The sequence below is a fragment of the Mustelus asterias genome, chromosome 9 (genome assembly GCF_964213995.1).
Source record: "Mustelus asterias chromosome 9, sMusAst1.hap1.1, whole genome shotgun sequence".
NCBI lineage: Eukaryota > Metazoa > Chordata > Chondrichthyes > Carcharhiniformes > Triakidae > Mustelus > Mustelus asterias.
In genome coordinates, this window is record NC_135809.1 from 98,087,101 (window position 1) to 98,111,375 (window position 24,275).

The 24,275-nt window shown below is 43.8% G+C and overlaps 1 protein-coding gene across 5 annotated transcripts in view; it reads left to right on the plus strand.

Moving 5' to 3' along the window:
• Nucleotides 1-24,275, plus strand: part of abcc8 (ATP-binding cassette, sub-family C (CFTR/MRP), member 8) — a 230,982-nt gene that overhangs the window by 33,262 nt on the left and 173,445 nt on the right. For all 5 annotated transcript variants that reach the window (XM_078220631.1, XM_078220629.1, XM_078220628.1 and 2 more), the window contains exon 5: nt 23,241-23,483. In XM_078220631.1, the coding sequence (XP_078076757.1) occupies nt 23,241-23,483 (243 nt within the window). The remainder of the gene's footprint in view (nt 1-23,240; nt 23,484-24,275) is intronic.

Consider the following 24,275-nt stretch of genomic DNA (forward strand, 5'->3'; position numbering starts at 1 on the left):
TCAAACCCATTCTAGCCACCCTTCAGTGAAATAATGAGTGATCTGATGTTACAACTCTATCTACCTGGATTGGTTCCATATCCCTTTTATGCCCTCGACTGGTAAAAGTCTATCAATTACAGATTTAATATTATTAACTGGACAGCTTTTTTGTGGGAGAGAGTTACAAAGTTCGACCAACCTTTGCATGAAGAAGTTTTTCCTAACTGGATCTAATTCTGAAGGTATGTTCCCTGGCCTGAGACACTCCGACTAGAAATTTGCAGATAATAAAGCAATTAGTAAATCTTGATGTATGTCACTTAAAAGCATGGAGATTTTTGTTTTCACCCCTTACATGGTCTGGAACACCAAGGCAACTCTAACACTGCTAGAAACATCCCAACTGGAATCAACTTAGTACAAATCATAGGTACACAGTGAACAGATATTTACCATTTAATATTATACCCATTCAACTACTTATAAGATTACCTTGATATGCTATATTTCTAAATCTAATAGCTAAATCTTATAAAGAATCTAACTTTAAACTTTTCTGATATGGAATCCCTACAGTGCAGAAGGAGGCCAGTCGGCCCATCAAGTCTGCACCAACCACAATCCCACCCAAGCCCTATTCCCATAACCCCACACATTTACCCTGGTAGCCCCCTGACACTAGGATCAATTTAACATGGCCAATCAACCAACCGACACATTTTTGGACTGTGGGAGGAAACCAGAGCACCCAGAGGAAACCCATGCAGACACAGGGAGAACGTGCAGACTCCGCACAGACAGTGACCTGAGCTGGGAATCGAACCCAGGTCCCTGGTGCTGTGAGGCAGCAGTGCTAACCACTGTGCCACCGTGTTACCTAATTGATTTAGTAACATACAGGATGTTTCACTAATCCACTAAGCTATCAAAGAAGCTATCAGGGTCCATTTATGAGTAAACTGCAAGTTAATGAGAGTTGTTTTATAACCATTTTCTTGCCAGTTAGCGAGACCTAGCATAAATCTTACTTAACCAAGTAACTTACTGCTTTAAAAATAGCACCATCCAAAATCTGACCTCTTCAATAATAAATAAAAATAGACATAGCTGGAAATAATTAGCAGGTCTTTCAGTGGGAGTTTCCGGCCCTCTGTGGCGTATTTTCTGATGGTAATTCTTCCAGTCCTGTCGATGTCTATGGGGTTTTGTGTGCCCTGCACCCTCTGGCACTGGGAAACACACTGAGGGGAGTTCACCATCAATGAGACTAGAAGTTCTCACCAGCAGGAAGGACCAGAAACTTTCAAGCAATATTTCAGGTCAAGGAGCTTTCTTTAGAACCTCTCCAACCTGGCACCAGACATCAACAGCATACTTCATCTGGATAGTGTCATGACTGGTTACACAGTAATTCCCCTGGCACACGATGTAAATGTAATAACTAATGCAACCCACTTATTATGAGAAAGGTCACATGTTGTTTATCAATTTGAAAACATTTACAAGATAACTGAATGTACTTGTGAACATAGATTCTTGGTGCATGTAGCATGTAGGTCGCAAACATAAAGCTGAAGGTGACTATTTTAAGTGAGCGGAAAGAATGAAAATTGCTTAAAAGGTGGACAGTAGATCATACCTCAGCCAGGTTCATTGGCAAGCTAAACAGTAGAAGGATGGCCTTTGTAAAGCTTCACTTTTTGTGTAGTCTTGTAGTGCTGTAGATCTATTTTTGACTTGCACTGTTATGCTGAACAACCGGAGAGATGTCTTGTAAAGTTCCCCTTAGATCTAATCAATTTGAAGAAAGAAGTAATAATGAAATACAAATATTTCCCTATCGTAGAATGCAAAGCTTAATTTTAAAGAGCTGCAGTACTCCTGGAGAGATTGGGCAAACCAAAATATAAGAATTAATTTTTAGACTTCAATATTTACTGTTTAAAGGGCAGAATTTCTGCAATTACTAAATCAGTTTGAAATCCATCCAGAAATGTTACTAAAGTAGAAAGTGCTTGCATTTATTATAGCACCTTTCACATGCTCAAGGTGTTCCAAAGTATTTCACAACTAATTAATTATTTTGAAAGGCCCGTGGGATCCAAGGGAACTTGGGCAAATTGGATCCAAAATGGACTTAGTGGCAGGAGTCATAGGGTGATGGTCGGCGGAAGAGCAAATGATCAATAAGTTTCCTGATGACATGAAAATTGTTGGTGTGGTAAATAGCGAGGAGGAAAGCCTTCGATATCAGGAAGACATAGACAGGCTAGTCAGATGGGCAGAAAAGTGGCAAATAGGATTTAACCCTGAAAAGTGTGAGGTAATGCAGAGGTGATGGATCCAAAAAGTGCTACTACCTCAATCAGCTTACTCGATGAAGAAGGAAGCATTTTCTTGCCCAAGTTGCCTGCACTACCAAAAAGTTACTTGCCTGTCTAAAGGTTGGCCAATAACTGCTTAAACATCACTTAATACTTTTGTGTTAAATTCTTGCCTGAGCTATTTCAATGCAGCGATTACTATGTCAAAATAAACAGATTAATTATAGTATAGAATGGTACAGACAGGCATTTAAAACAAATGTGCTAAGCAGTGTGATAAAAATAGGACTTGGGAGAAATTAATATTCTTTAAAGTACAGAAGTTGGTATCCACGGTTTCATTATACTGAACTCCCGGATCTCTGCTGGTGGTATTATGTGGAGGAGAAAGCGGGGGAAGTAGATAATGTTTCTCATTGGGGTATAGCAACCCATATTGCTGTTACAGAATTTAAGGCACAGAGCAGCATTGGCTAAGGCTTGTTAGCATGTTGCTTCTGCGTATTTTTGATGGCGAGGAATGGGAAACAATGGCCAGAATTTCACACTCCCCGCTGGCAGGTTTTTACGCAGGGGATGGAGTGTGAAATTGAAGAGCCAAGATTCCCTCCACTTTCTCATCCACCCCAATCGCACAGCGACTTTCTGTTGGTCCACTAAGTCCTCGGATGGGAAGCCCATCCTTGCCCCATTTGATGACTTTGAATGGCCAATTAATGGCCATTTAATGGGCCATTTCCCACACAGTCTCAACTTCTAGACTGGCAGGATGATTGAACTTGTGTGGGGGAAGTAATGGACTCAGGTCTCAGGCAGGAAGGAGGGGTGGAAGGGGTCGGGGGTGGGGGAGTGGCACCACCATCAGAAGACTCCTTTTGAAGTCAGACCCCTTAAGGTCCAATGGCCTCCGGTTCTCTCTCCCACCCACTACACCCCAACCTCCTGGCCTCGCTTCCTAGAACCTGATCACCCACTTCACACCCGCCAGCGTCCCTCCCCCCACCAGGCCTTCCCTACTCTATCCTCCCTTCCCTGTCCTGGAACTTACTTTCATCTCGGACTTCCTCATTTACTTCCTTTCCAGTACACTGCAGCTCTTGTTGCTGCAGGGAGGTAGTAGTAGAGGCGGGTACAATTTTGTCTTTTAAAAAGCATTTAGACAGTTACATGGGTAAGATGGGTATAGAGGGATATGGGCCAAATGCGGGCAACTGAGATTAGCTTGGGGTTTAAAAAAAAGGGCGGCATGGGCAAGTTGGGCCGAACGGCCTGTTTCCATGATGTAAACCTCTATGACTCTATTGGCCATCAGATCTGTAAGGTGGGACTGCCTACCCAAGTGAGGGGCAGAATTCCTACCTGCAGCCATGTAACGCTCATTCGGGCATGAAGTGGCTGTGGGGCACTCGGAGGGAGCGGGGACACTTTTCAGATGGTGGGTTGCCATTTGAAAAATTCAGGTGTAAGTGTTATGTAAGGTGATTTAAAAGTGACAAAGGAAAATAGTAACGTATTGGAAAGCAATGTAAACAATTGCCAAGGAAGACCACATAGAAGGATACAAGGAGATAGACACAGAAATCTGAGACCTCCTTGTGCAAGGGGAAATAGGAGAAACATTTGAAGCAGAGATAGATATAGGATTATGAGGTGAAGAGAGGAGAGCAATATTTATTTTGAATAGCTCAAGCAACAAACAAAACATGGTGGACTGAATGACCTCTGCACTGTAAACTTTTATAGTACTATGGGTAGAAAATAATCTCTAAACTTTATTAAAGTTTCTGTAAGATTTTCATAGTTCTGTCGTTTCCATGCTGTACGCTTTCTTTATGTCATAGTTGCACCCACTGGCAAGTCAGTGACTGCTGTTGCATGCCAATTTCTATGCATACTGTCACTGGCATTTCAATGTTCCACTCCTCCATGTTTTCAGCCCATATAGTAAGGCGAGCAGCTTGAAAGGATTGAAAAGGCATCGATGAATAAGCATGTCAAAAAGGGATCAATTAAAATGGTTATGTTCATGCTGTGATTATCAGCTTAATAAAGGAATCCCCTGCAGCATGAAACATGAACCTGTGACTCATATATAGCAACGTGTAAGATGATCAAAATTAAAGTGAGCAGGTTTGGAGCTTGTGGGGATGATCTTAAAAATGTGCCATACTGCACACAAAAAACAGACAAGTGGTCTAAGATAGCAATCTCCTTTTTTCAAAAAGTGAGGGAGACAGAAAGGAGGAAGTTAAAGGCCAGTTAGCCTGATATCTGTCATAGACGTTAGAATGTTAGAATGTTAGAAAACATTATAAAATATTATAGCAGGGCACTTATAAAACTTCAAGGCAATCAGGCACTGTCAACATGGTTTTGTGACAGGGAAATCATGTTTAACAATTTATTGGAGTTAGAGTCATAGAGGTTTACAGCATGGATACAAGCCCTTCGGCCCAACTTGTCCATGCCGCCCTTTTTTTTTAACCACTAAGCTAGTCCCAATTGCCCGCTTTTGGCCCATATCCCTCTATATCCATCCTACCCATGTAACTGTCTAAATTCTTTTTAAAAGATAAAATTGTACCCGCCTCTACTACTACCTCTGGCAGCTTGTTTCAGATATTCACCACCCTCTGTGTGAAACTGGTTGATGTACTGTACTTAGATTTTGAGAAGACATTTGACAATGTGTCACAGCAAATATCATTGCAGAATATAAAAGTTCATGTAAGGGGTAACATATTAATGTAGATAGAAAATTGGCTGGCATAAATGGTTCTTTTTCTGGTTAACAGGATACAACGATTGGTGTGCCACAGGCCTCAGCTTTTTACAATTTATATAAATATCTTGGATGAAAGGACTAAAGGTATGATTGATAAATCTGCTGACAGCACAAAGATAGGTAGGAAAGTAAATTGTGAAGTTACAAAGGGACATTCATGGCTAAATAAGTGGACAAAGAGCTGGCAAATGGAGTATAATGTGGGCAAATGTGAAATTCTCCATTCTGGCTGGAAGAATAAAAAATAAACTTATTATTTAATTGGTGAGAGACTGCAAAGGTCTGATGTTCAGAGGGATTTGGGTGCCTTTGTTCATGAATCACAAAATGCTAGTATTCTAGTACAGCAAGTAATTAGGAAAACTAATAGAATGTTATTATTTATTGTAAGGGGAATTGATTAAATGTTTCTAAGTTTATTTATTAGTGTCGCAAGTAGGCTTACATTAACATTGCAATTAAGTTACTGTGAAAATTCCCGAGTCGCCACAATCTGGTGCCTGTTTGGGTACTCTGAGGGAGAATTTAGCATGGCCAATGCACCTAACCAGCACATCTTTTAGACTGTGGGAGGAAACTGGAGCATCCGGAGGAAACCCACGCAGACATGGGGAGAATGTGTAGACTCCGCACAGACAGTGGCCCAAGGCTGGAATTGAACCCGGGTACCTGACACTGTGAGGCAGCAGTGCTAACCACATTACAAAAGTAGGGAGGTTATGTTTCAATTTTACAGGGCGTTGTTGAGACCACATCTGGAGTATCGTGAACAGCATTGATCTCCTTATTTAAGTAAATGCATTAGAAACAGTTCAGAGAAGGTTTACTAGACTAAAACCAGGAATGGGCGAGTTGTCCTGTGAGGAAAGGTTGGACAGATTAGGTTTGTATTCACTAGAGCTTTAAAGAGTAAGAGACAACTTGATTGAAACATTTAAGGTCCTGAGTGCTCTTGACATGGTGGATGTGGAGAGAATGTTTCCTCTTGTGAGAAAATCTGAAACTTAAAAATAAGAGTTGGAATTTTCTGGTGCCACACACCTTGGACCAGAAATTCACACCCAAGGTCAACAGCCCTTTTGCTTGTCCATTGAATTCTCCGCCTCGATTCCTACATCAGCCAAGAGGTCGCTCATTAAAGACAGAAATGAGAATTTCTTTCTCTCAGAGGATCGTGAGTATTTGTTTCCACTGCCTTTTCAGGAAGAGAATTCCAGAGCCTTTAAATATACTTAAGGCAGAGCTAGATAGATTCTTAATTAACGGGGGCTGGGGGGAGGGTGAAAGTTTATCAGGGGTTGACAGGAATGAAGGGTTGAGGTTACAATCAGATCAGCAGGCACGAGGGGCTGAGTGGCTTAGTCCTGCTGCTTATTCATATGTTCGTTTGGAAAGTAGGATGCAAAATTGCACAGACATTTGGAGTTTTGATTTAAGCAGGCTTTTTCAAGTGGGGTCATGACCTACAGGTGGGTCATGGGTGGGAATGTAAAGGGACATGGTGTTCCCCAAAGATCGCCTGACTTCGGTGCCAAGAACTGCACACACGACTCCAAATGTGGGCAAACCCCACTGCATTAATTTTTACTCCCTTGGGAATTATGAACCATGATCTGGAGGTGCCGGCGTTGGACTGGGGTAAACACAGTAAGAGTTTTAACAACACCAGGTTAAAGGTTTATTTGGTAGCAAATGCCATTAGCTTTCGGAGCCATTTGGAGCAGGACTCCGAAAGCCAATGGCATTTGCTACCAAATAAACCTGTTGGACTTTAACCTGGTGTTGTTAAAACTCTAATTATGAACCAGACAGGGGATGGGTAGAGTGAAGCACTGAAACCATCCGGTGTGCAGGAGAAGTAGAAGAAATTTTGTAACATCTTCTGGCTGGAGAAGCCAAGAAGCAAGAGTCAAAATAAACATAATTAACAGTATTTTCTAACCATAAGAAGCAACAGGTTTGCGCACGCTGCATGTACACTTGACGCCAAACACCCTGTACATACGTGCTTTTGGCATGAATTACTTGGAGGGGAGTTTCTTTTACTTGTGATAGAAAAGAGGACTGTGGATATGGACTGTTTTGTGACAAGAGATGGCCAGAGACACTAATAGGAAGAGCGCCGACTGACCAGGATCTCACAACGGAATCTGCTGGAGAGTTCACAACAGGACAGAACAGTGCTACAGTTAGCTCTGTACAGAGCGCCAGAGCTTCCAGTGAACAGCAAACACAGAAGGAACTAAAATCAGGAGCAAAACAGTAAAAAGATGATTTCTTGAGGTATGGTTTTGTTAATTGTGCCAACGCAAATAAGGATGCAAAGCCAACGTGTGTTATATGCGGGGAAATACTGGTGAATGAAAGTTTAAAACCCTCAAAACTGCGAAGACATCTGAAGACTAAGCATGGCGATCTGGAGAATAAACCTTTGGATTTTTGTCAAAGGATGCAGCAAGAACTGAAATCATCCGCTCAAGTCCTTAGCAGAAATTTAACATTGAATGACAAAACACAATTAGCTTCTTACGTGGTAGCTTGCTGCGTAGCTATGGCGAAACTGCCCCACACTGTTGCAGGGGGATTAATTCTCCTTGAAACATCAGACATCGCTCGCACAGTCCCAGATGAGAGGTCAGCTGATAAACTGAAATGTATCCCACTTCGTGATAACACAGTGACTCGCCAAATTAGTGATATTGCTGAGAATTTAGAAGTACAGCTTATTTCTCATTTAAAGTTAGCACGGGAGTTCTCAATACAACTGGATGAAAGTACAAATGTTACAGATTGTGCAATCTTGCTAGTTTACGGTGGCACAGTGGTTAGCATTGTTGCCTCAAGGCACCGGGGACCCGGGTTCAATTCCGGCCTCGGGTCACAGTCTGCGTGGAGTTTGCACATTCTCCCCGTGTCTGCGTGGATTTCCTCCGGGTGCTCCAGTTCCTCCCACAGTCCAAAGATGTGCTGGTTAGGTTGATTGGCCATGCTAAATTGAACCCTAGTGTCAGGGGGATTAGCAGGGTAAATATGAGGGGTTATGGAAATAGGGCCTAGGTGGGATTGTGTTTGGTGCACGCTCGATGGGCCGAATGACCTTCTGCACTGTAGGGATTCTATGATTCTGGATTCTATGATATGTTTGGCACAATGAATTTTTTGAGGCTATACTGCACTGCTTGTCATTACCAACCAATATGACTGACACACAGATCTTTGAAGCATTGAATGTTTATGTGATTGGAAAGTGCGGGCTCAACTAGGTTAATTGCAGAGGAATCACAAGTCATGGGGCAGCCAACATGACTGGGAAAAACAGTGGAGTTATAATAAGGATTAAGTAGGCAGCTGGTCAGGACATTGCCTGAAATCATTCACCGCAAGGCTTTGGCATCGAAAGGAATTCCATCCAATCTTGAAATGGTGTTGAAAGAAAACTTAAATGTGAATTTCATTAAACGCAGTGCACTCATTACCGAGCTTTTCAAGTCTCTGTGTTCTGAAATTGGTGTCAAGCACACACATTTATTGTTCTACACAGAGGTATGTTGGCTGTCATGGGATCAGATGCTTGGCAGAGTTTATGAACTGAGGTATGAAATCCACGCTATCCTCGTTGGGAAATCATCTCCTCTGGCTGATTCACTTGGTGATGAAAGTTGGATGCTAACTCTGTCTTACCTTGCAGACATCTTTTCAGTTCTAAACAAACTGAACCTAAAATTGCAAGAAAAGTGCTTTTGGCACTGGGAACAAGTAGATGCTTTCCAAAAGTCAGTGAAAGTTTGGCAAGTATGAGTAAAAAGTCAAAACAACTAAATGTTCCTGACACTGCTACGGCACATTGAAGAAAACAGCATCACTAAGGGAACTGTCTGTAAGGGAAGCCGTATTCAGTCGCATCTTGCTGCGCTGATCAACAGTTTTTCCAGAGCAGTTTCAGATTCTGAAAGAGAAGAGCTGGGTGAAAAATCCTTTTGAGTTTGAGATTCCAGAGTCAGTTACGAATTTGCAGCGGACTACAAATGAAGAGACTGAGCTGCTGCACCTGACCTGTGACAACATGTTAAAAACATGCCACAAATCCACGGGGTTGTCATCATTCTGGATTAGCATCTCCCAGGATTATCCAGGACTGAGTAATACAAGCATCTTGTTGCAATTGCCCTTCACGACGACCCTACACGTGTGAAGTGGGATTTTCCGTTCTCACTAAGATGAAGATTGTGCAAAGGAATGGGCTGAACTCTATACCTGACATGCGCATTGCCCTCTCACCCTGTGAACGTGACTGACAGGTCATCCGGTCGCATTAAAGGTAAGTGAACATGCCAAAGATTGGCCAATTGGCAAAAGTGGGTCCTTGGGAAAAAAGTTTGTAAAACACTGATTTAGAGTCACAGAGATCTATTGCACAAAAAAGGCCCTTCGGCCCATCGCATCTGTGCCAGTCAAAAACAACCACCTACCTATTCTAATCCCATTTTCCATCACTTAGCACATAGCCTTGTATGCCTTGGCATCACAAGTGCACATCTAAATACTTATTAAATGTTAGGAGAGTCTCTGCCTCCACTATCCTTTCAGGCAGAGTTCCAGACTCCCACCACCCATTGGGTGCAAAAGTGTAACTTAGATTGGTTTGAGGGTAGGGATGGGGAAGGTACTGGCAGAATCATTGAGCACGTTTCTTCCTCCTGACATTATGAGTAGAATGGAACTGAAATAGAACAGCATAGTTTGTGAAAGGGACAGGTTTGTGGGTTTAATGGCCACTTCTTACTCTATACGTTCCAGTGTACAGAGGTCTTCTCTTTGCATTCCCTTTGCAATTTGAAACAACTGTTTTAAACTAAATTAATGACTATAACCCTTCTCATGTTTTTGCATTTGATATGTTTGTTTCTGTGCATTTCGTTGAAGAAATATTTTTTCTTGGTGATTGATGTGGAAATCTAGCACTTAAAGGATTATTTGAGCCCGTGTATTATTTAACTTTACTAATCTGGAGCTGTACTTGGTCTATAATGTGTATTTTATCCAGTTAATGCCCAATTTATTGCCCAATTTGAAAATAATCAAAAGTCAATGCACTGATCCGCACCATAAGTGAAGAGCCAATTAGGTCAGAGAAGCACAGTTTTTCAATTTGCACTCTCTTTCGAGGTGATGCCCCACTGGGATTACTAAACAATGAATTCATCTTATTTCAGTGAATTCATCTTATGGTGCTGTGGATCTTCATCCACTTCAAGGCCACCACCATTGTGACCCCTCTACCCGGGAGCAGGCTGGGATGTAGGATGAGTGTAAAATTGAATTGGATGGTTGGAGGCACCATGCCCATTGGCTTTCCACTACCACTGGTATTTTATAGGTGGCAGGGCGACAGGTGGCAGCCTGCTCATCCTCAAGCCAACTGAAGCTGTTATGTGGCCAATTAATGGTTAAACACTTAAGGCCATTTCCCGCCACTGCTGGTATTTCTTCAGTGGCGGGGGTCATTTTGCCGCTTAGGGATGCCTCCCTTTGAGCTCTGGACAGGTAGGATCGGGAGGTCCCTTCTGATCAGACACCCTGAGGCTCATTGAGATCTCCCCTTGTGGCAGAGGCTAGCCCAATGAGAATATCTCCCCACTTCCCTCTTGAGTTCTTGAAAGCAGGACAATTTGCCTCAGAGGGAGACTGTCTCTATTCCAGGTAGCTAGTTGCCTGAAACAGTTAAATTGATTTGTAGCTTCCAGACCCTCCAATTTTCTGGCTGATAGGTGGGGTCAACACCTCCACTTGAAATCCCATCCCCATATTACTTTTACAAGTCCATGAATTTCCATCAAGATGTGTTTTCCATGGACTGTTGAGCTATGATAAAAGAAAATCAAAATTTTTGAACAACACTCTACAATCCCATTTCCATCAATAGATCTGCAATGTATCAGAGTATCCTCAAATATTGGATTGGATAGCATATTGCATTGAAACATTGGCCCAGATCATCCTGTTTCCTACCAGTTGTTACCCAGTTCCCATCATACTCAGCTTCTACCATACTTAACTTCTACCTTACCCACCTGCCACCCTAGTCATCTGCCCCTTGACCGATTTACCCACTCACCATGCCCACCAACTCTTTTACATTTCTACACACTCACTCATTCACTCTGATTTGATTTGATTTATTATTGTCTCATGTATTAGTATACAGTGAAAAGTATTGTTTCTTGCGTGCTATACAGACAAAGCATACCGTACATAGAGAAGGAAAAGAGAGGGTGCAGAATGTACTGTTACAGTCATAGTTAGGGTGTTGAGAAAGATCAATTTAATACAAGGTAGGTCCATTCAAAATTCTGATGGCAGCAGCAAAGAAGCTGTTCTTGAGTTGGTTGGTATGTGACCTCAGACTTTTGTATCTTTTTCCCGACGGAAAAAAGTGGAACAGAGTATGTCTGGGTTGCGTGGGATCCTTGATTATGCTGGCTGCTTTTCCGAGGCAGTGGGAAGTGTAGACAGAGTCAATGGATGGGAGACTAGTTTGCATGATGGACTGGGCTTCATTCATGACCCTTGTAGTTACTTGCAGTCTTAGACAGAGCAGGAGCCGTACCAAGCTGCAATACAATCAGAAAGAATCCTTCTATGGTGCATCTGTAAAAGTTGGTGAGAGTCAAAGCAGACATGCCAAATTTCCTTAGCCTCCTGAGAAAGTAGAAGCGTTGGTGGGCTTTCTTAACTATAGCATCGGCATGGGGGGGACCAGGACAGGTTGTTGGTGATCTGGACACCTAGAAACTTGAAGCTCTTGACCATTTCCACTTCATCCCCATTGATGTAGACAGGGGCGTGTCCTCCACCACACTTCCTGAAGTCACTGACTGTCTCCTTCATTTTGTTGACATTGAGGGAGAGATTATTGTCATCGCAGCAGTTCACCAGATTCTCTATCTCTTTCCTGTACTTTGTCTCGTCATTGTTTGAAATCCGACGCACAACGATGGTGTTATCAGCAAACTTGAAATTCGAGTTGGAGGGGAATTTGGCCACACGGTCATAGGTGTATAAGGAGGTGCTGAGGACGCAGCCTTGTGGGGCACTGATGTTGAGGATGATCGTGGAGGAGGTGTTGTTGCTATCCTTACTGGAGGTGCTGAGGACGCAGCCTTGTGGGGCACTGATGTTGAGGATGATCGTGGAGGAGGTGTTGTTGCTATCCTTACTGATTACAGTCTGTGGGTTAGGAAGTTCAGGATCCAGTCGCAGAGGGAGGTGCTGAGGTCCAGGCACGGAGTTTGGAGATGTGTTTTGTAGGAATAATGGTGTTGAGGGCTGAGCTGTAGTCAATAAATAGGAGTCTGACAGAGGTGTCTTTATTAGCCAGGTGTTCCAGGGTTGAGTGTAGGGCCAGGGAGATGGCATCTGCTGTGGACCTGTTGTGGCAAAAGGTGAACTGAAGTGGATCCAGGCAATTTGGAAGACCGGAATTGATTTGTGCCATGACTAACCTTTCAAAGCACTTCATAATGATGAATGTCAGAGCCTCCAGACGACAGTCATGAAGGCATGCTGCCTGGCTTTTCTTTGGTACAGGTATGATGGTTGCCTTCTTGAAGCAGATAGGGACATCAGATTAGTGTAAAGAGAGGTTAAAGATGTCTGTGAATACCCCCACCAGCTGGTCCGCGCAGGATCTGAGTGCTCGTCCGGGTACCCCATCCGAGCCAGTCGCTTTCCATGGGTTGACTTTCAAGAAGGCTGATCTGACATCTGCGATGGCGATCTTGGATACAGGTTCAGCTGAGGCTTCCGGAGTGGAGGGAGTGCTCTTGTCATTCTTTCATTTACACATTCACTCATTCGAGAACGTGCTGAGAAACTCTGGGATCTTTAAAGACTTACCAGGATATGGCAGTTAGTGTTGTCAAAAGGAGGCAATGCTTCTTTGTGGAACGACACGGTAGCACAGTGGTTAGCACTGCTGCCTCACAGCATTAGGAACCCAGGTTCGATTCCCGGCTCGGGTCACAGTCTGTGTGGAGCTTGCACGTTCTCCCTGTGTCTGCGTGGGTTTCCTCCGGATGCTCCAGTTTCCTCCCACATTCTGAAAGATGTGCTGGTTAGGTGCATAGACCCAAACTAGAGGAATTTCACAGTAACTTCATTGCAGTGTTAATGTAAGCCTTATTTGTGACTAATAAATAAACTTTACTTTGCTGCCCCCTGTGAGGATTCCGGCTCCGAGGGAGTTCTGCATTGAAAATCAGATCATTTTCAGCGTGTACAGGGAAATGGGTACTTTTCTATCTGATCAGAGTCAGACACAGGGGTTCCACCTCTGACCGGGGGTTCTTTTAGCACCTGACTTTCAAAGCAGCCAATACGTACAGGACTTCGAGACATTTCTGCTGCCTATCTGAAATTTTGTTTCAAATGTTTCAAAGCACTTCATAATTGATGCTCATCATTGAGAACTAACTGGCAATAAGTTGTTAATACTTAGAATGTTTATGGTCAATGTGTATCTCAAAACGAACATTCTTAAAATCTCAAAGGTGGGATCTTCCTATGTGAAAATGGCACCCATATTTCCTTCATTACAACAGGGACTACACCTTCAAAAGTATTCCATTATTTGTAATGTTCTTTGGGACATCCCAAGGTCATAAAAAGGCACAATATAAATGCAAAGAGTAGTAAAACAGTTAAACTGATCCATGCATTGCAATGCTATTTGTGGAACTTTGATGTGAACAATTAGCATCTTGAGAATGTGAAAGGTACTCTGTAAATACAAATTGTTTTTCTCTATTGCAGATTGCTTTTCAAGTGCTACTGAGAAACTTGTGGGATTATTTTTTTTAAATGCAAGGAATCTTTAAGAAAATGCTTGTGATTCTATAAAAAAAACAGCAATGATTTTGTAAATGTTGCTATCTAATCTTTTGCCAGGATGTGCAGATTGACATGGAATTTGTTTCTCTCTTCACCTCTGTGAGGGATAACATAATTTACAAATGCATCTCGGTTCAGCAAAGCTCGCCACATAGAATCCCTACAGTGCAGAAGGAGGCCACCCGGCCCATCGAGTCTGCACTGACCCTCCAAAAGTGCATCCTACCCAGACCTAGCCCCCCCCACTGTATCCCCATAATCCCACGCATTTACCATGGCCAATCCACAGAACAAATCATAGACTTGTATTTCTCTTCTGTCTGCTATGGTGTAACCAACATGTATTCATTAATATTTACAATTAATAATGAGTTTGAGGCAGCACGGCGGCACAGTGGTTAGCACTGCTGACTCACAGCGCCAGGGACCCGGTTTTAATTCTGGCCTCGGATGACTGTCAGTGTGGAGTTTGCATGTTCTCCCGATGCCTGCGTGCGTTTCATCCGGGTGCTCCGGTTTCCGCCCACAGTCCGAAGATGTGCGGGTTAGGTGAATTGGCCATACAAAATTGCTCCTTAGTTTCAGGGGAATTAGCAGGGTAAATACGTGGGGTTGCAGGGATAGGGCCTGGGTGGGATTGTTGTCGGTGTAGGCTTGATGGGCCGAATGGCTTCTTCTGTATTGTAGGGATTCTATAGTTCTGTAATTCCTAGAAACTATTAGATATAGGATGCAAATACTTTTGATCTTCTATGGAAAATCATGGTAGAGTTTTTCTTTATGGCGCCTATGATAGTATTTGTATATTAACCACATCTTGAGGGCACACTTGACTATTATAACAACCAGCAGTATCATCCCTGTGGTGCATGTATCCTTACACCTCGGGGTAATTTTTATTTAATCTGCCTAGCAGGAGACTTACAGGATCAAGTTGAATAACCATTCTACACTCCAGCGTAAAATCAGATGGGGTGTAAAATGGATGGCCAATCCTTTCCCATCAGTTTCCTGCAGGGTGCATGTGCAGTAAATTCCACACAAGAGCCCAAACTTCAGTTGGACCTTGGGTAGAACGGGAGTGGTGGCAGGGAGAATACCCCAAGGGGATTCGGAAAATAAGACAACATTAATTATATTAGGGCTGGATTTCTTTTGTTTGTGGGGCGTAGGCATTATTGCTCACCTCTTCAGGAGTAATGTCAGCTGCAAACCAGTCGATTTTAAATAAAGTTCCCCCACAGCAATATTACATTGTGAATGGTCTTAAGTACCTGAGAGTGGGACCTCTGCCCCTCAGTGAAAGGAAGTCCTGCCCTCGAGAACTGCTGGTCAATCTGATCAGCTGGTAGCTCTTGTAGTCCCAGCAGTGCCAGAAGAGAGCAATGTGCACTGCGGGGACTGTGAACAATCCCATGGAGAGGAATGTATGAGAAAAGTGTGAGGTGATGCATTTTGGGAGGGCTAACAAGGCAAAAGAATGCATGATGAATGGCAGGATGCTAGGAAGTACACAGGACCAGAGGGATTTTGGGGTGTATGTCCTTGGGTCTCAGAAGGCATTAGGACAGGTAGACAGGCATATGGGATATTTGCCTTTATTAACCGAGGCATCGAATATAAGAGCAGGGAGGTTATGAAAGAGCTGTATACAATGTCTAACAATGTATACAGTAGTCATAAGTTAAGCCACAGCTAGACTACTGTGTGCAGTTCAGGTCACCACGCTGTAGGAAGGATGTGAGCGCACTAGAAAGGGTGCAGAGGAGATCCACAAGATGTTGTCTGGGCTGAAGTGATTCAGCTATGAAGAGAGGCTGGTTATCCTGGGGTTGTTCTTGGAGCAGAGAAGACTGAGGGGGGCCCTGGCTGAAGTGTATAAAATTATGAAGGACGTAGTAGCAGGGCCAATAACCACGGGGATAGATTTAAGGTAATGGGAAGGAGATTTAGAGGCGATTTGAGGAAAAGCTTTTTCACCCAGAGGGTGGTGGGAACCTGGAACTCACTGCCTGAAAGAATGGTAGAGGTGGGAACCCTCACAACCTTTAAGAAGCATTTAGATGAACATGTGAAACACTGTAGCATACAAGGCTATGGACCAAGTGGAGGAAAGTGGGATTAGAATAGATAGATGCTTGATGGATGGGCTGAAGGGCCCCTTTCTCTGCTGTAAAACTCTATGATGTGGAGATACTGGCGTTGGACTGGGGTAAACACAGTAAGAGTTTTAACAACACCAGGTTAAAGTCCAACAGGTTTATTTGGTAGCAAATGCCATTAGCTTTCGGAGCGCTGCTCCTTCGTCAGATGGAGTGGATATCAGTAAAACTCTATGGGCAGGACTTTCCGCTGTGCTCGCCCCAAAACCGGAAAGTTCTGCCCGAGGTCAATGGACCTTTGCATGGTTCACCCTCCCCCCGATCCGCTACAATTCCCGTGGTGGGCGGGGCGGAAAAATTCTCCCCCATGACTCTAGAACTAAAATGTGGATGCCGGACAAGGTAAGGTAAGTCCAAGTTTCTTGTGCTTGAAGGGATCAGGAACCTTGGGATGGGTGGGTGAGAGCATGAGGGGATGGGGTGTGGGTTTTGGAGGCCAGGCAAGATGGCATAAAGTGACAGGTGGTTGCAAGCTGGTGATAGGTGCTCCCGATGTGCACAAGACACCTGGCAAAAGTACTTCCCATTCCCTTTTTTCACCAACCTTGGTGAAAAAAACTACCCTTCCCAGTCTCACCCACTTTTCACTGCCCAGTGTATTATCCCAGTAGAGGTAGATTGAGGCCATTAATTGACATTTAGTTGGGCAGTTCATGACCTCTATAGGCTTACGGACTATTGGGCACCTTACCCATCCCCCAAACTACGGAGGCCAGGTTGGTGATGGGCAGTAGGCTACCCACCCGGCATCTTTTATGTGCCCCCTGCCGAAAGCATGCCCGCTGAGAGGGCTGTAAAATTCCTCCCAGGATTTTATTCCATGTATTCTGTTCTGCTATAGGAGGATTTTTCACTCGTGAAGTAGACATGTCAGAGGTAGTTTCCTTTAAGTGGCCCATTAGAACACTCACCAGTTAGGACCTGGTGTGAATCCAACTGAGGTCCCAGAAGAGATCTGAGAAGTAGAAGTAAATAAGTAATGAATCTTGGACCAGGTTACTGATCTGAATCTAAAGGTCAGTGGCTCCCATTCTATTTATAAACTTCTTAGACTTTTTTTGATTGGATCTTCTTGATAAAGCATCCAATGGGCAGCAAGTGCCTCTGATATACCCTTGCAAGTACAATTTACTTGCTAAAACCGTATTCATTATCCCACCTCCACATCTAGGATTAATTTGGTCAGCACTAGGTTCTGCCCTGTTGGAGTCGCACCAGTGCAGCAGACCCTCAGGATTCTGGTCTCTGATTATATTGCAGGATATTAGCTATTCTGTTCATTAGCTATTGCCATGCCTGGCCAATCTTTGCTTTCCATTGTCATCAGATTTATATCTAATTGCTACTTTATCCTTTGTGTTTCCAAAAATTAATTTGTTTTGATCGTTTTTAATGAACATTGAAACACCTGGGCGGCACGATAGCACAGTGGTTAGCACTGCTGCTTCACAGCGCCAGGTTCGATTCCCGGCTTAGGTCATTGTCGGTGTGGAGTTTACATATTCTCCCCGTGACTATGTGGGTTTCCTCCAGGTGCTCCAGTTTCCTCCCACATTCTGAAAGACATGCTGGTTAGGAGCATTGACCTGATAAGATGCCGGACTGTGGCGACTAGGGGATTTTCACAGTAATTTCATTGCAGTGTTAATGTAAGCCTTACTTGTGACTAATGAATAAACTTTACTTTACTTTACCTGGTAATGGCACTTTTATGTAAAGGAGCCATTTATTCCTAAAATGAGATCTTTTCTAACTCAGTGCATACGTATTGCTGCTCAGATACTGCTGCAGGTGGAGTTCAATAGCAAATAAAATAAAAGCATCTGGTTGCATTAATAACATGAAGTAACATATAACTTGTTCTACTTAACCTTCAGAAGTACCAGCATACATTATATAATGAACAGAAGCAACAAAACAAATGCATGTCTTTGTAGAAAAGTGTGGAGATGTGTTTTAGATTTGTTCACATTGAGACCTGAGCACTGTTAAAAATGGCACCAAAATTCAGATGTACAAACATCCTGAAACCCAGTGCTGCAATACGTGACTTTGCAAAGGTGCTAAAATTATTTGAATAATTTAGTGTGAGAACTATTTCATGCTCGCGCCCTTTGAACCACAGTAATTTCCATTTCATAATTCATCATAACTGGAAGTTACACTGTTTCATGCATGGGTGTGATGGTGTGCTTGCTGCAGACATACTTCAGTGCACAATTTATACCCTCAGGATTGTAAGAACTCAGCACAAAAGGCGTAAACTCAACATCTAGGTTGCCTCTGGGCTGGAGGAGTGGTAAGGGAGAGAAACCAGGTGCTAAGTGAGTGCAGTGCTAATAAGACTGGTCTGTTTGAAAGTCTGATTTAGCACACAGTTTTGGTCTTAATTGCTGGTTGCCTTCATCTGAATTTACCTGGTGGTATGGTAGTTTACCTGGCAGCATGGCGGCACAGTGGTTAGCACTGCTGCCTCACAGCACCAGGGACTGGGGTTCAACTCCCGGCTTGGGTCACTGTCTGTGTGAAGTCTGCATGTTCTCCCCGTGTCTGTGTAGGTTTCCTCTGGGTGCTCCGGTTTCCTCTCACAGTCCGAAAGACGTGCATTGGCCATGCTAAATTCTCCCTCAGTGTACCTGAACAGGCGCCGGAGTGTGGCGACTAGGGGATTTTCACAGTAAATCTCATTGCAATGTTAACGTAAGCCTACTTGTAACACTAATAAATAAACTTTAAACCAAAAACCTGAAGGTTTAGCACTCAAATACTGGTTGGAGGCAATTTTCGTGGAGCAGTGGACTCCTCGCACTCACTTCCACTTTAATGAACACGAGGAGGGATTTTAAGTGGCAGTCAACATTTTAAAGAGCTTCTGGGTATCCATTCCTAATGCTGGCTTCAACTGTTTCTGAAGATGGCTTCTTGACTAAATGCACGCTAACCATCAGTTTGTGATTGCTACTTGGCCCCTCAGAGGTTCTTTAACGCTTCTTTAGTTGTGAGAGAGAGGGCAGTATATGTGAGCAGTACATTGCTTTATGATGGAATTTTCCAACATGGAGTATCTGCAGTCTTGTCTTCAACGCTGGCAGGAAACACAAATAAAGACACTTCTCAGAGAGAAAAAATCAGAATGGTGGATTGGAAGGAAAACTGATAGACCTTTGGAAGCAAACATACTGCTGAGATGGGAAAATGCAATGATACTCCCATGATATAAACATGTACAACATAAGATATAACTTTGGTTTAACATTTGCAAGAATATCCTGTACTGTTCCACTCAGCCAAGTTATTACTTACTCATTATAACCAGTTCAACAGAAATCTACAACTCAATGGAATCATAGAAAAGCATCTCCAATAACTCCTGCATATTTAATATTATATGATATAGAACATAGAACATAGAAAGCCACAGCACAAACAGGCCCTTCGGCCCACAAGTTGCGCTGATCATATCCCTACCTCTAGGCCTATCTATAGCCCTCAATCCCATTAAATCCCATGTACTCATCCAGAAGTCTCTTAAAAGACCCCAACGAGTTTGCCTCCACCACCACCGACGTCAGCCGATTCCACTCACCCACCACCCTCTGAGTGAAAAACTTACCCCTGACATCTCCTCTGTACCTACCCCCCAGCACCTTAAACCTGTGTCCTCTCGTAGCAACCATTTCAGCCCTTGGAAATAGCCTCTGAGAGTCTACCCTATCCAGACCTCTCAACATCTTGTAAACCTCTATCAGGTCACCTCTCATCCTTCGTCTCTCCAGGGAGAAGAGACCAAGCTCCCTCAACCTATCCTCATAAGGCATGCCCCCCAATCCAGGCAACATCCTTGTAAATCTCCTCTGCACCCTTTCAATGGCTTCAACATCTTTCCTGTAATGAGGTGACCAGAACTGCGCGCAGTACTCCAAGTGGGGTCTAACCAGGGTCCTATAAAGCTGCAGCATTATCTCCCGACTCCTAAACTCAATCTCTCGATTAATGAAGGCTAGTACGCCGTATGCCTTCTTGACCGCATCCTCCACCTGCGAGGCCGATTTAAGAGTCCTATGGACCCGGACCCCAAGGTCCTTCTGATCCTCTACACTGCTAAGAATGGTACCCTTCATATTATACTGCTGCTTCATCCCATTGGATCTGCCAAAATGGATCACTACACACTTATCCGGGTTGAAGTCCATCTGCCACTTCTCCGCCCAGTCTTGCATTCTATCTATGTCTCGCTGCAACTTCTGACATCCCTCCAAACTATCCACAACACCACCTACCTTGGTGTCGTCAGCAAACTTACCAACCCATCCCTCCACTTCCTCATCCAGGTCATTTATGAAAATGACAAACAGCAAGGGTCCCAGAACAGATCCCTGGGGCACTCCACTGGTCACTGACCTCCATGCAGAGAAAGACCCCTCCACAGCCACTCTCTGCCTTCTGCAGGCAAGCCAGTTCTGGATCCACAAGGCAACAGCCCCTTGGATCCCATGCCCTCTCACTTTCTCAAGAAGTCTTGCATGGGGGACCTTATCGAACGCCTTGCTGAAGTCCATATAGACCACATCCACCGCTCTTCCTTCGTCAATGTGTTTGGTCACATTTTCAAAGAACTCAACCAGGCTCGTAAGGCACGACCTGCCCTTGACAAAGCCGTGCTGACTACTTTTGATCATACTAAACTTCTCTAGATGATCATAAATCCTGTCTCTCAGGATCCTCTCCATCAACTTACCAACCACTGAGGTTAGACTCACCGGTCGGTAATTTCCCGGGCTGTCCCTGTTCCCTTTCTTGAATATAGGGACCACATCTGCAATCCTCCGGAACCTCTCCCGTCTCCATCGACGATGCAAAGATCATCGCCAAAGGCTCCGCAATCTCCTCCCTCGCCTCCCACAGTAACCTGGGGTACATCCCATCCGGTCCCGGCGACTTACCAACCTTGATGCCATTCAATAGTTCCAACACATCCTCTTTCTTTATGTCCACATGCTCGATCCTTTCTGTCCACTGCAAACCAGCAGTACAACCACCCAGATCCCTTTCCACCGTGAATACCGAGGTAAAGTATTCATTAAGCACCTCCGCCATTTCTAACGGTTCCGCACAAACTTTTCCCCCTACACCTTTTAAGGGTCCTATGCCTTCACATCTCATCCTTTTACTCTTGACATATTTGTAGAAAGCCTTGGGATTTTCCTTAATCTTACCCGCCAAGGTCTTCTCATGACCCCTTCTCGCTCTCCTAATTTCCTTCTTAAGCTCCTTCCTACATCCCGTATACTCCTCTAAATCCTTAACACCTCCTAGCTCTCTGAACCTTCTGTACGCCTCTCTTTTCTTATTCACCAGGTTCATCACAACCTTCGTGCACCACGGTTCCCGTACCCTACCAACACCCCCCTGTCTCATCGGAACGTTGTCATGCAGAGCTCCAGACAAACATTCCTTGAAAATCCTCCACTTTCCTTCGGTACTTTTCCCCAAGAATGCCTCCTTCCAATTTACCCGTCTAATTTCCTCCCTGATGACACTGTATTTCCCTTTACTCCAGAGAAACACTTTCCTAGCCTGCCTGATCCTATCTCTTTCCAATGCTATCGTGAAGGAGATAGAATTATGATCGCTATCCCCAAGATGCTCACCCACCGAGAGATCCTCCACCTGTCCAGGTTCATTAGCCAGCACCAGATCAAGTACAGCCCCTCCTCTAGTAGGCTTATCCACATATTGTGTCAGGAAACTCTCCTGGACACACCTAACAAACTCCTCTCCATCCAAACCCCTAGCCCTAGGGATATTCCAATCTATGTTTGGGAAATTAAAATCTCCCATCACGACAACTCTGTTATTCCTACATCTCTCCAGGATCTGTTTCCCCATCTGCTCCTCAACATCTCTGTTACTATTGGGCGGCCTATAGAAAACACCCAGCAAAGTTACCGACCCCTTCCTGTTCCTAACCTCCACCCACAGAGACTCCATAGTCAATCCCTCCACGGCGTCCACCTTCTCTACAGCCGTGACACTATCCCTGATCAACAGTGCCACTCCCCCCCCTCTCTTGCCTCCCTCCCTGTCCTTCCTGAAACATCTAAAACCCGGCACCTGAAGCACCCAGTCCTGTCCCTGAGACATCCAAGTCTCCGTAATGGCCACCACATCACAATTCGAAGCAGCAATCCACGCTCTAAGCTCATCCACTTTATTCACTACACTCCTGGCATTAAAATAGACACATCTCAGACCTTCAGCCTGAGCACTTCCCTTCTCCATCACTCGTCTAACCTCCCTCTTACCCTGTCTACATTCCTTATCTATTTGCGAGCTAACCTCCTCGCTCTCAGTCCCCTCATTTCGATTCCCTCCCCCCAACCTTTCTAGTTTAAAGTCTCTCCAGTCGCCTTAGCCAACCTTCCCGCCAGGATATTGGTCCCCCTGGGATTCAAGTGCCATCCTGGGTGGGATTGTGGTCGGTGCAGATTCGATGGGCTGAATGGCCTCCTTCTGCACTGTAGGATTCTATTTAAATTGATTTGGGTTTGGTTTTCATTCCTAAAGCATTCATGCTGAGAATCCAAAGTAGAATTATATTATATATATAAGCAGAAGAATAATGTTCACTAGCAAGTAGCATTATATACGGCTTCAGTGGAAGCAGAATGAATTAGCCTGAGTTTCTATTGATGATTATCTGGTACCCTAACTGAACAATGTATGTGCTTGTGTGTCTGACTGTGTTCACGAGAGAGATTAGAAATAGCTTCTGCTATGATGCTGCCCCACAGTCAGAAAGCCTGTTGAAACTCACCATTTGGGCCCACACTTTGATGTGCTGTTGGTTGTGTGAAGTACTAGATGGTTACCAAATAACACAGAACTCTATCCCTATTACATTTAGCACCTTCAGGAAAGGAGGGAATAAAAATGGGGGGAAAATTGCAGTGTGTACACACACCTTTTGCATCATAATGTTCCCAAAAAATATTGATTCTTAGTTTGTTATAATTAGGCAATATTGTAAACTTTTAACTGTATTACTGTTTACACAGAAACTATCATTTACCCCAGAATTTATTTTTCTTGCTTTAGCGCTATATCTTCTACAAACACACACGAGAGGTGAAACCTCCTGAAGACCTGCAGGATTTAGGTGTCAGATTCTTGCAACCATTTGTGAATCTACTCTCCAAAGGCACTTACTGGTGGATGAATACCTTCATAACAACAGCACATAGAAGACCAATTGACCTTAAAGCCATTGGCAAGCTGCCTTTTGCCATGAGAGCTATGACCAATTATACGCAACTTAAGGAAGCATATGAGGCACAAAAGGTAGAGTACTCCAATATTTGACATCTTTCTGTTTAGTCTTGCATTCTGTGTTTCTTAAAGAGTTTAGTACTGTATAATGAGTTCCATTGATAATTCAGCATACAACTATGCCAAGTGACAGGAGGAATTTCTTCAATTCAGCTGCAAGTCTACACTCTGCTAGCCAAGTTTACCAAGGGATGGGAGTGAAAGTGTCACAAATAACCTCAGTACAGACAAGCTCGGGAGGAAAGAATCAACCTGACTCCCTGCATCAGATACAACATACTACCACATACAAGTAATACCTGCAGAAAGGTTTCCATGTGTAAACACCAGGCGAGAACCAGCTACGGCTTGACTGTGAAGCTCCCTCCCCTGCCCAATGATTGAGCAGCCTAATGAAACTCACAGTTTTAAGGTCAGACTGGAACCGTAGCCAATTAATTGAGTATCAGAGATTTATTGGTGCCTATAAGCACCCCATCGTAAACCACCACTCTCAGAGGAGTGATGAGCTCCCAGAAAAAGTAATGTGATACAGAAGCTAGTTTATTTGACATTAATGCTTCTTAGAGCAACCTATCAATAAATCTGTTAAAAAACAATCTGAAACTGTATAAGCTACTCATATCTACACAATCTCCACACATCCTAGAAACTGATTATTAATTCCTTTTCATAGCAGATTTCATTTGTGAAGTTTTTGGCTTATTGACAGGGCCAATTACACATGGCTGCCCAGTCTATCTATCAGGAGATCCAGTATTGACACTTAAAAATGGCAGCCAGCATATTGATTTGAATCTTACC